The sequence below is a fragment of the Staurois parvus genome, unplaced genomic scaffold (genome assembly GCF_062004578.1).
Source record: "Staurois parvus isolate SC_StPar_1 unplaced genomic scaffold, SC_StPar_1.0 ptg000182l, whole genome shotgun sequence".
Taxonomy (NCBI): domain Eukaryota; kingdom Metazoa; phylum Chordata; class Amphibia; order Anura; family Ranidae; genus Staurois; species Staurois parvus.
In genome coordinates, this window is record NW_028317978.1 from 1,540,996 (window position 1) to 1,553,908 (window position 12,913).

Consider the following 12,913-nt stretch of genomic DNA (forward strand, 5'->3'; position numbering starts at 1 on the left):
GATGGTGTGTGTGTGTGTATGAGTGCCATCCTCCCCTCACCCCACCACTGTGACAGGGTGATGCCAGGGACCTCCTCACTACAGCTCCAGTATTTTTTTGCGTTGGCGAATCACCGAGTGCTGGAATCTATTCCCTTTGTCTGACAAGTCATCCATCTCCCAGCTAAAGGGGGAGGGCAGTGTGTGTGTGTGTATGTGTGTGTGTGTATGTGTGTGTGTGTGTGTGTGCGTGTGTGGGGAGGAAGGGGGGGAGATCTGAGGGGCTTTGCAGCTTTTAGAGAGACACACACAGGGAGAGGAGGCTCCATTCTCCAGCCAAACCTCCTAGCACACACATCCCATCTTAAAGTGACAACTTCAGCCAGTGTCTCCATTTTCCAGAGATCGCTCTATCTATCCCAGAAATCGTACACACTCACACCCTCCTGGATATTTTTTTTCTTGTTTAACTTTGCTTTGAAGTCAGAAAACTCCAGCCAAAGACTTGGAGGGGAACAAACTCTTACATGACTGCGCCCGGCTTCCATCACTCGCTGCTCACAAGTGTCTCCTGTGGTCCAGCAGCCATGAGAAGAGCTCCTCGCTGGCCCAAGATCTCCTCTTCTTCCCAGGAAATCTGAAGGACTCTACCCCAGCCAGAGCCTCCGCTGTCACCAGATCTGCCTCCCTGCCCCATTCTGCAGCCTTCAACCGAGGGGCAGTGGGGACCCCTCATCGAGCCTGGAAACAAGTCTACCCTATTTTCTTCAAGTCTTGAAGTTCAGTCCAGAGGCGAAACGGCGACTACAGCCGAATTCCTCCCTTTCATTTGCCTCCCCATGGATATGCATTGCAAGGCTGATCCCTTCTCGGCTATGCACCGTGAGTACTCTCCATTCCATCACAGCCTAAATCCTGCTCTCAGGGTCCAAATCCCACTGCCTGGAGCCCAGCTCAGCCCCACTGGCAGCAGCTCCTCTCCATCTAACACACTATTTACTAACACAATCCTTCTTACCTTTCCGAAATAGGCTGACCGATGCTTTGTAATGACTTGCATTTATTAATACAGCATCGGCATTTCCCGAATAATATTCCTATTGTAATAATAATGATAATATTCAAAAAGCTGGAATAAAATGCCCTCTGAATAATGGGGAGCCTAAACATGCCTGAAATTAAATTACATGCGAAGGGGAAAATATTTTTTTAAAGAAAAATGATGGAAAAAGGCTTATTAACCGGCACTTAATATTTTTATAATAGGAAGCATTACAGGAAATAAAAACTGATATAAATAGTAGGATGTTAATGTTCACTTTACTAAATAAGCAAAAGGCACGTGGAGGTATCAATAATAGCAGAGATAATCTATATCAGGGGTAATCTAAAGATTAAATAGAATTAATATCTCTGAGATGCATGTACAAGAACAGTCAGTCCCATTCAAAACTGAACTTAAATCAATGAATATACATCTATACATATATATATATATATATATATATATATATATATATATATATATATAAAATGGATAAAGAGATACATTGTGAACTGATCAATTTTGCAGCTACACCTGTGGTGTCGTTTATACTAAATAAAACAAATAACACAAAAAAATGCTGCACTTAATAAAATGCTACAGAAAACATGCTAGTATAATAAATACCACACTTAAAATGCTACAAGCAATTTAATTAAAAAAAAAATGTGTGTATGTATATATATATATATATATATATATATATATATATATATATATATATATACACACACACACATATATATATACACACACACACACACACATATATATATATATATATATACACACACATATGTATATATATAATTTTTTTTTTTTCGTTTGCATCTGTTGTCTTTTAATAATATGTAATAGGAGTTATCAGAGGTATGCTGAATAATTTATCACAGAGGTGCTGAGAAAATTGCAGCTTGGTAACTGTATAGCTAACGTGTTCACAAGCTGCCGGGCACCATTGATGGGGATACGTGGGCAGCCCAGGCCACGACAATGTGACACTGTAGGTGCCAGGTCTAGGAGGAGGGCAGGAAGGGGTGTCACTGGCCAGGAAGGACCTTCTTCGGGGAAAACTGTATTTGTGCACGGTGCTGGATCGATTTAAGGGCAATGAGAGTTTCCTCAAGTTCACAGTCTATAAGTCACTGTCAGCAGCACGGGGGATAAACTCACCAATATAAATACATCATTTTTCAGAAAAGTGGAAAGCCTGCTGAATTCCAATTTAATAGAGCATTAACACTCTTTATACAGAAACACCTGCCTTCCCTGTACGTATAGATAGATAAGTGTTCTCTAGAAAGGTTTACCTGAATTTAGGTTAGGCTTACCTAAGAAATAAAAATGTAGATAGATAGGTAGAAAGATATAGTAACACCCTGTACATGTAGATAGATAAGTGTTTTCCAAAATAAAAAAAAGGTTTACCTAAAAAAATTAAATATATATATATATATATATATATATATATATATATATATATATAATTTGTGCAGTGCTTTATATTTTAAATATATATACAATATGAAATAAATGCATGAATCTAAAACTGCACTCTCCCTCTCTCTTTCTCTCTCTTTCTCTCTTTCGCTCTCTCTCTCTCTATAGTTCTATTTTCTGTTTTTTACATGCACCTCAGTGTGCCACACCAAATCCCCAACTGCTTTATAGACCTTTCCCTTATGACATCGGGTTTTCTACTCTATATATACTTTTCTTTTAGCACAGCCTTCCAAGCAATTGTATGATTAAATGAAGTGGGCAGAGCGCATGCCTGGCGCTAATGCTGACTGTCACCCGGCTGGTCACGTGTTGTTGTGTGATCTCTCCTTGATCGGAGTGAAATTGTTAGTCTACAATAATCATGATTGCATTGTGAGGAGCCCTGATTATTCTGCCTGGATTGGGGTCACAGTTGGTCAGTGACTGGAGTCAGCATATGTGTTGTGTGGATCTCATTACATTGCACTGACCTAGCATGGAGCCCATTCTAGGTGTAGCCTTAGAGGTGACCCATTCTAATCTAGGCAGATATCATATTGAGACAATCACCTGTAAGGATGACCAGACTGGACCAGAACTGTACAAACTTGGGGTTGAAGAGCTCTTCCAGCAGTTATAGGTTCTTCCAGCAACAAAAGGTGCTCTATTTCTGCAGATCACCTTCATATGTTGTAATTGACAGGGATATAGTCACTTCTGAAAACAACCGATCGTACATGATTAGACATCAGTTATGTATGTCATCGAATCAATCTGTTTTATGGTTATCATTTGCTTTAGTGATCTCATCCCCCTACTATTTGTTGTCTAATGATTTGTTATGTGCTCTTTCTCTCTCTCTCTCTTTGTGTCTCTGTTTTTCATTCTCTCTTCCCCAGCAGGGCATGGGGGTGTCAACCAGCTCGGGGGGGTATTTGTCAATGGCAGACCTCTACCTGATGTGGTGAGGCAGAGGATAGTAGAGCTGGCCCACCAGGGTGTCAGACCCTGTGACATCTCCAGGCAGCTGAGGGTCAGCCACGGCTGTGTCAGCAAGATCCTGGGCAGGTAAGGACCTCTATATAATCCAATAATCAAAAATCTAAACACACACACACACATACACACACACACATATATATATATATAAATAATATATCAAGTATTCTGTACAATAATCCCCTCAGCCTAATTTTCGGGGCTGTATTTGTGTGTGATGAGCCAAGCCAAGGTTAGATGGCACTTATATAGTGGCTGAATCCACGTCCCTCAGGAGAGTATGCATTATATGGGTGACAGAGGTGACAGCAGAGGATGTTAGCCGTCATCAGCTAACGCCTAATGAATGCGCACCTTATTAATAATCTGATGGAAGAACAATTTCTGATTTTACATATGTCCTTTGCAGCTCTTCCAATTTGCTACACAGTACTGATTAAAATGACATTACAAGGCTTTAATAGCGCCTGTGTATCGATTTGTAATTCAGCTCGCAAACACATAAGTAATTATAAAACCTAAGTGACTATTAGTATCATTATTATATTTACATCAAATTGGTAACAGAGAGATCCCCATGCACACCGATTTCCGATGCCAACATTGAAATAAACTCCAGAAAACGTCCAATAAACCTGGAGGGAGCTGTCACATTTTCTTACACAAAATTGCACATACATTCCTGTATTCTGATTTTCTCTGTGGAGACATGAGCTGATTGCAAGTGATAACGCCTGTTTATTGATGCCATTATATATATGTGGGTCGGATAATGGACGGATGTGCAGTTCATATACATTTGGATCTATATGGGTTTTTTTAAATCTGTAAATTATATTAGGGTCGGGTAATGGACGCATTTGCAGTTGATGTAGTTGATATACATTTGGATCTATATATTATATATATAACTTTTTATATATATATATATATATATATATATATATATATATGTGTGTGTGTGCAAATGTATTCTAAAATATATACATGAATGTTAAGTATATAGGTTGCTTGAGCGTTCATTGCACTATATTATAGGAACGAATGCATGTGTGTATGAGCCAAGAGTGCTAGCTCCGGGGCTTACTGACCTGGCTCTGTCCTTTTTGTACAGGTACTATGAAACGGGCAGCATTAAACCGGGAGTAATTGGGGGATCAAAGCCTAAAGTAGCCACCCCAAAAGTGGTAGATAAAATCGCAGAGTACAAAAGACAAAACCCCACTATGTTTGCGTGGGAGATCCGGGACAGACTGCTGGCAGAAGGGATCTGTGACAATGACACTGTGCCCAGCGTGTCTTCTATAAACAGGTAGGAGCTGACTTCTGTACCTTGCTGACCATTGTCATCACAGCCGCTGTCACCAATTGTCCTCTGCATGTCACCAACTCAACTCCAAATCACAACTTGTAACCTGGCAAACTGCATGGTAGAATCATGTTGTCATCGTCTGCTGATTTCAGGGATTACTAAATCAGGTTTAATACTTTGTGAAAACTGTTTCTTTTGTCTGTTTACACTATTGATGGAAAATGTCACTTTTGCTGTCTTCTTTTTGTTTATGAGTATTACAGCTAATGTCTTCAGTCATTTTAGTGTTCTCAGTAATTAAGAATTTAACAGCTCCCGAATTTACAGACAATCACAAAAGCCTAGCTAGTGAACCATTAAAATACCAGAGTTTATTTATCTTAACCAAACAAAATGGAAATACTCAGTACACGTGTGGAATGAGATAGAGCATGTAACCAAAACTTTTTGTTTTAAGTGGTTTGCTGGTGATGTTTGCACTTTACAGAGCTTCCAGGAATCAATGGTATTACAGGATTACACCTGTATACAGCTCATCGCAGTTCCATTAACCATTGTTTGTCTTACAATGCATAAGACTGGATTTTTTTTAGAAACTTTAGTGGGAGGGGCAGCTAAAGAATCCTGAAATCCCCCTTAGAGCAAGAACGCAAAACAAAACATTTTTTTTTGCAATTCTAGCTAGGAAAAATTCTATATTTTTAAGTTGCTGTAATGAACTGTGTGTGCTATGTTTCCTATATATCGAACATTTCAGTATCCTAACAATAATCTACTTCCTCTAACAATAATCTACTTGTTGTATATCTAGTATAAATATTTTAGTGGGATATTTAAAATATATCCATGAAGAAATTCTGCACTAGCCCCAAAAATTTTAGAATTTAGCAAAATTCATAGATTAAAATATTTATGTGTATGTTTTTCCTAATAATACTATACATATCCTCATCCACATGCATACATGTGGCACTTCCATCTCATGACATAGGCACTGCACGAAAAAAAGTCTTATTCTTCTATCCTTTCATAAGATTGGTGACATGTTATTATTTATTCAGGATAAATAAGGAAACAGCACAGATATAATTACAAAATGCCATGCAGAAAGCCAGCAGAAAATACAATTTAGATATTATCTGTTGCAATTGCTCTGGCATCCTACGTAAATGTTTTTAATATTTCACAAATGACATGGAATTATCCCAAGTCATCTTGCAAGCAGCAGGTAAAATTAACTGCTGGAATGTACCTTGGCTCACAGAGAGTCCCTGAGACACACATGCGCTGTTATATACTGCTGGGCGACTTGACGAAATTATTCCTGTGTGTACCATCTGTATTAAAATGGATATTAAGATATGAATAGGGTAACATAATACTGATTGACTAATTATACACCTTCCTATAAACTTCCCATATTCATTTTTTCCCTCTTGTTTCAGTTAGGTATAGAAGGGAGATGGAATATATTGGCATTCATATATGCCATGAGGCAAGGAAGCATACACACACATGAAATTGATTCTCACAGTATAGAAATCATGTTGGTTTACACCAAAATATATTTTCTCTGCTAGGGGAAAGCTTATGACTTCATTACATAGCAAGCCGGGGCTTTAAAAGCACAACAGTAGCATGTTTTAGAAATGTAACAATTAAGAATGCAGTTGTTATATTAATGTTAATAAAGGAAGCTTTCTGTAGATAACAGTGCTAGTCAATCAGCTCCCTTTTAATCCCTGATTTTTATTTCTGATTTAAAAGAGCTTCACCAAACATATCACTCTAGACTGAATATGTCAACTGGTGGTGGTTTTTAAAAGGAGTGAGAGAGGGCCATACACATCTCACTCTATTTCATTGCAACCCTCAGCCAGTTTAAGAATTTTAACTGAATAGGGCCCAGGACTGCTTTATAGCTCAAAACATTGTACTTCCCTATATAATGAATACTGAAAAAGTATCTCCTGGCACTTTTATGGTATCATGCTGTAATAAATATTGCAGTTATTAATATTAATGTAGGTGCTTCAGTATTTTTTGGAATTAGGTGTGGTCCTTGGTTGGTCTGCTGTGGTTCCTGGTAGAATCATTCCAATCAATTCAGCCCCCTGTTCAATTTGAGTTTGACATGGCTGTTTTAGATCATGAGAAATATGAACCTGCGAAACATAATAAAATATCAGTAGCATTTCAACCTTTTACTGTATAGTAGCTTTCATGTATTTTTATCTATTGTTAAAGGGTTGATTTTGTAGACTTTGAGCGGTCCAGAAAAACAATGTTTGCTTCAAATGGATTGGATGTTTAAGACAAACACAATCAGCTTTACTTCTAATAGGATCTGGCAAAGGGGCATTGTTGGAGTCATAAGAAAACTTTTCTCCGTTACTTTAGCTCATTAACTAAACATTAGGTAGCAAAAATAATTGTAATCCTAAATCCCTTCCAGACAATGAGGCCTACTTTCTAAAGTAGTTGAAAACATAACTGGCACCCTAAGAATTGTAAACTGGCACAGTAAAGCGTTTTTAACTTCTGACTTTAAGTCAACATTGAACTGAAAGTCAGCAAACAAATAATAACTACATAGTATGAAATCATACATAAAAGACTGTATTTAGAGAACACACAGGAGTTTGTATAAGAGATATTAGGAAAAATAACGCTAAAAACATTTTGGGCCTAATTTGTGCGAAAACAATTTTAAAAGATTTAATATTAACCTTGATTCTGCTTTTGTTGCTTGTTACTTACACAAAAAAAGTATTTAGTACCTACAAATTGGTGAAGTTTTTTTAAATGAAATTATGGACTTTTTAATATTGTAATTTTTTATTTAACTTTTCTTTGTAAGGATAAAATGTTTAATTTTTTAGATTTCAAAACTTTACTTGAGTTGAGATGTGACATAGTATAACAGGAAAACACTCTGAAAATAATTCCTTAAATTAATGATTTTTTTTTTTTTTTTGCTACATATCTTTCTGCTTGTATTCTATAAAACAGGCACCTACATTAGCAGTATTTTAGCTTTCCATTTCAAAATTCATTTTATGACTAAAAGTGAATTACTATAAAATATACATTAGTGTCAGTTATGACCAAAAAAATCAATACTTAATGATAAATGTATTGCCATCACAAAGATTAATTACTGTATTCTGTGTGTTGGAAATTGATTTTTACAGTCCTTATATGCATTTTAATTTTTACAAAACAGTGTTTCAAAGAATGTGTGCTGCCCAATAGATACAGTTTAGACTTTGACTTAAAAGAGATTTCTGTATGGCTTTCTTGAGCTGGAATGCAGAGGATTTGTGAGGAAAATTTTTTTTTGAAGATTTCTCTTGCTTTAAGCATATGTTATATTTGGTGAAAAATGCATTACACTTTTAATTTTGTTTAATAATTAATTTACATGGGGTACATTATTTTTTGTCAGTGGAAAGGATTGTTATTGTGGACTCAGTATTTACATGTTTTTAATTTATTTTTAATCTAGGGATAGCCATATCAATGACTGTTAGAACTGTTGTAGCAACTGAATACTCCTTGCAGAAAAAATAATTAATTGTTGGTCCATCAATGTAATCACTCTGATTTGGAATGTACCCCTGAGCTAAACATTACAGGGGTATTTACATTATTATTATTTAAAAGAAATGTATGCATTCATAGACTGGTCTTGATAATAAACCATACAGAGTTTCTTTATCAATGTTCATTTTACTGTTCATATTAATTAAGAATCTCTAATTCTTTAATAGGTTGTTTTGGCTCTATGAAAAGCTATGGTGTATCTGAATATTGCACAGAGTTGCCATACTTTCTGTAAGAGAAAGCAAGGATATTCATGCTCATTCAGCTAAAACCACCTTTGCGTTCCTTAGGGTGCCAAGAGCAGGAGTCTTTCCTTATATGACAGCTTACTATATCTGTTGATCTACATGCATGAGAAGAAAGAATGCTGAGAATAGGTTCATTACAGTTTTCCAAAAAGCAGGGCCTGGCTGTTTTGGCAAAGCAGTGACACATGGGGACATTGCTGGGGTATATGTTAAATCTTAATCCAGGCTTGTTTCTCTGTGAAATTTTAGCAACTATTACTTTTTGGTGTTACTGCTTAACATTTATTGGTCATTTGAAAGCTGTATTCTACTATATGGTATTATGGAGTACATGGCTGCCTTTCACAGAGGAGAGATAGTATTGGAAAGCTGAAGTGCTTTTTCTGGCTGTGGTATCACCCTACATTTTGCCTTTGCAATGTTATAGAAATTCGTTGAGTTGGTCAGATGCATCCTTCTGTAGAATAATTTTGTAATTTTATTTTGAAATGAAGTGGCAAGAGAAAGTTTGTTTTATGGTGGCTTGCCAGGGATAGCCACATTCAATGCCATTTCCTTTTCATAATGCAAAAGTGACCAGGGATAAATACCCTCCTGTACTTTTGTGTATCACTGCTTTATATGATATTATATATTCTGTATAATAGATGGAGCGGCTTCTTTGCTTCTAATAACTTTACATAATACACATACTGATACAGAATACCCAAACATCTGTGAGCTTCCCCTTTGTGTATAGTATATCAATGCACACATGTCAAAGCCTATAGATTGGAAGATTGATAAGATTATCACTGTAAATATAAAATGCTATAAATCCATAAAGTGCTTGGTAACCTCTCGATTCTGTTCACTTTCACATAGGGCAAATACATTTGTTAATGTCCACTCAGGGAGGTATGGTTCATTGAGGGTGGTCTGCACTGAAATGGTAGCTACAACAATCATCCCACAGAGAGGCAGATTTAGATCAGGGACCAACACAGGCTCCTCTGTCTGTATGAAAACCAATCAATAACCTGGTAACCAGATCCACTCACTCTGGGAAATAGACATCAAAATAGTTCAATACTGGAATCATACAATGACATTGCGGATGGGTGGGGAATAGATTCCAATGAAAATGTGGAAATCACATATTATGACACAGAAAATGCAGAGACGCCTGGGTAACCTGGTCTTTGCATTGTAAAGAATCAGCGAAAAGAGGCACCTTTACTTATAGGTCAGTAGTAACAGACTCTGCTAGTAAAAATGGTTGGGAATTAGAAACAACAGCAAAGAGTCTTATGCCCCAAGAGACACATTTTCAAACAGTCACCCTTTGGTCCATTTCCTAAACCACAGTGAACTGTTCAAGTTTCATTGTGTACTGAAGTTCAAATAAATCAGTTTTCACTGTACCCAAACCAACACTGGTGTTGTTATATGAACTGGTAAAAAAAAACATGACCCAATGAATTTATCTTCAAGACAATGACACAGGAAGGCTCACAAAAATATACATTCCAAACCTTGTAGGGTGCTTAAAATGAAACCAGGTTTGCTGAGATGCTGTAAATTTTGAATTTAGTTAAACATACTCATTAACTTAACAGGGCTAACAACCACTCTGCTACCTTTTTATAACAGCCCTAACTTAGTGCTGGACATATACTGTACATGAAAGAACATTCTAATGAACATATTTCACCATATGTGACCATTTGTAAAACATTCAATGGATGTACAATTAGAGTAATGAAAACAAAAGCAATACCTCCATGCTTTTAACTAGGCATGTTGGTGCTTACAATAATGTGGGATATCTCTTTTGTACGGATAATGTGCATATGTAGTTAAATCTGTAACCATTATGTAAGTAGCAGTATATTGGAGTAAGGTCTATGTGCATTGAGCTAGTTTGTGCTTCCTCTGAGAGTTACATCTTTTTTTTAACAGTTCTGAGAGTTACATCTTACCTCTACACTCTACAAATATTCTGCTGATTTGTGATGGTGGTAGGGACATTGGATTGTGAGTAGGAAAAGGATTGCTTTCATGTGGTTTACTAAAGGCAAATGCTAAACTCTTTTTACTACAAGTGTATTTTCCCTTACCTTAGTGAATGTGGTGAAAATTGAATACCTAATCACATGCAATGAAAATAAAAGGACTGTTTTTTTATCACACACAATTGCAAGATGAAAGTCTGCAGGGCTTCATCCCATGCACTAAGCTAAGGAAAATTCCCTTGCAAAGTAAGTAAATAGCCTATTTGCCTTTAGTATATCAAACCCTAACAGTCAAATGATTGTTTGCCTATTGGCATTATTCAATAACGATTACTCAGATAGCTAATTCTTGTTCTAAGAAAAACTAGTGCAGTATTCCATAGTAACCAACTAGCATTCACTCTGCTGAGGTCAGAAATGTAGAACATGTATTTTTTTTTTCATTCCAATGAGTTATGCATTTAAGAATCACCAATTCCTTAATAAATAGGTTATATGTGTTTTAAGGAATTTTTTCATTCTGTTCCAGAAGACACACAGATACTTAGTTTATACTGACACTATGCATAAGATTTTGGCAAAGCTTCCCTATCTCTTGCAGCAGTGCTGGCAGAGAGGGTGGAGAATTAAGGAGTCAGGTGCAAATCCCACCCATCTGTGCAGAGCTTTAATGAACTTTGCACTGTAACTAGGGGTCACTCTTCCGTTACACTGGCATCAGCATAACATTTTAATGAGATGTTTAGAGAGCGCAGGCTGCCTCACAAGAGACAAGCACACACACACGCACATTCACACACAAAAAGTGAAGAAAAATTCATTTCATGCACTGTGGCTGCTTAAGAAAGGGCAATTTGAGCAGGACCCAGCATATGTATGTGATAAACGTTAACTGTGCATTAATCGTATTAAAGAGGCACCTATAAACTTTTCATTTCTAATTAAATTCAGATTGGTGATTTTTTTTTTAGCTTCCAATAAGCCAGCGTGCTATAGAACTATTGTTTATGTGGAAAATTAAAATGCAAATACAATAGGATTTATTTCCATTACTGGTATGATATGCTAGAATTCTCTGTTTAACAGCCAACAATTATTTAAAACCAGGGTATTTTTTTCTGTGGCTTTGCTAGAGCTTTGTTCCTTTTCACAAGGTCATATGCCCATTACGCCCCCAAAATCCTTTGCAAATGGGCAGTCACAGCTGTATTACAAGGCAATATGGGATAGGTTTTGAAATGTTGGTTGTTAAGTGACTGAGTTTAGCTTTTGAACACACTGCAGGACAAAAGCTCGATGAAACAGACATTACTGCAAATTACAAAACTTACTTGCCTGCTAACACTGTGTATCAGTAATAATAATAACAATATGAAATTGGATAATTCTAATAATGACTATACTTACATTTTTTATGAGGCTGAGCTTAAACTGAAAACTAGCACTGCTGAATGAACACATCCTCTATTTGTCTTAAACAGATTCGAGAGACTGCTGCTGTCCGCATAATGACCTCAAAAAGGATTTTCTTGCCAATATGATATTAAATTGACATAGAGCAATGAACCATAAAAATGCATGGAGGTGTATATATATTATAAAACAGACACTGAACCTATATGCAGAGCAGTAAGCTATATTCTCCCAGACCCTCGCTTTTTATCTTTCTAAAGCACCCACCCATGCGTTACACCACTAAAATATGGAAATGGGTGCCAGGTTAATTTTGCAGTGGCAAAATGCTGTTTGCATATAATGAGACTTGCTTGTGCCTTTTCAGCAGAAAGCCCTGCACAGTAAAGAAGCATAGGGTCAGCACTGTGTTTATGGATCTCTGACAGTAATATCTTCTGCACAAGCATTCCAAAAAAAGGTACCAGTTCTAATTATGGATGGCATCCAGCTACACCCATGCCACTAGATTATGAATACACAAATGAATATAATAACGGTGGTTATAATAATAATATGGCATTGGCAGTGCAATGGAGATCTTGCCACAATGGCATATTAGTCAAAACAAATCCTTTCTATAATTATTTCATTTATTGATAATTCTCCTCTGTAAATGCTTTCCCAGGAGCATCAATAAAGGCCATTTTTGAGGCAAATACAGTAGGGGGTGGAAAACAGTCTGTAACCAAGCACTATGGCACACTTTATTCTTTGGGCGACTGCTCCCTCTACAAAGTGGATGCTATGGTTACAGTAAAACAAAAAGCACTTGTTGGTATAACACTTTGCCAGA

General features: G+C 36.7%; 1 protein-coding gene across 12 annotated transcripts in view; it reads left to right on the forward strand.

Moving 5' to 3' along the window:
• The first annotated feature begins 241 nt into the window (after positions 1-241).
• The window catches only part of PAX2 (paired box 2), a 78,262-nt gene continuing 65,590 nt past the window's right edge, over positions 242-12,913 (forward strand). For 2 of the 12 annotated variants that reach the window (XM_089677223.1, XM_089677226.1), the window contains exons 1-3: positions 255-861; positions 3,406-3,574; positions 4,620-4,817. In XM_089677223.1, the coding sequence (XP_089533349.1) occupies positions 819-861; positions 3,406-3,574; positions 4,620-4,817 (410 nt within the window). In that variant the 5' untranslated portion in view covers positions 255-818. Of the gene's footprint in view, positions 862-3,405; positions 3,575-4,619; positions 4,818-12,913 lie in introns of all 12 variants that reach the window. The other 10 variants (XM_089677225.1, XM_089677228.1, XM_089677229.1 and 7 more) reach the window with 8 other exon arrangements.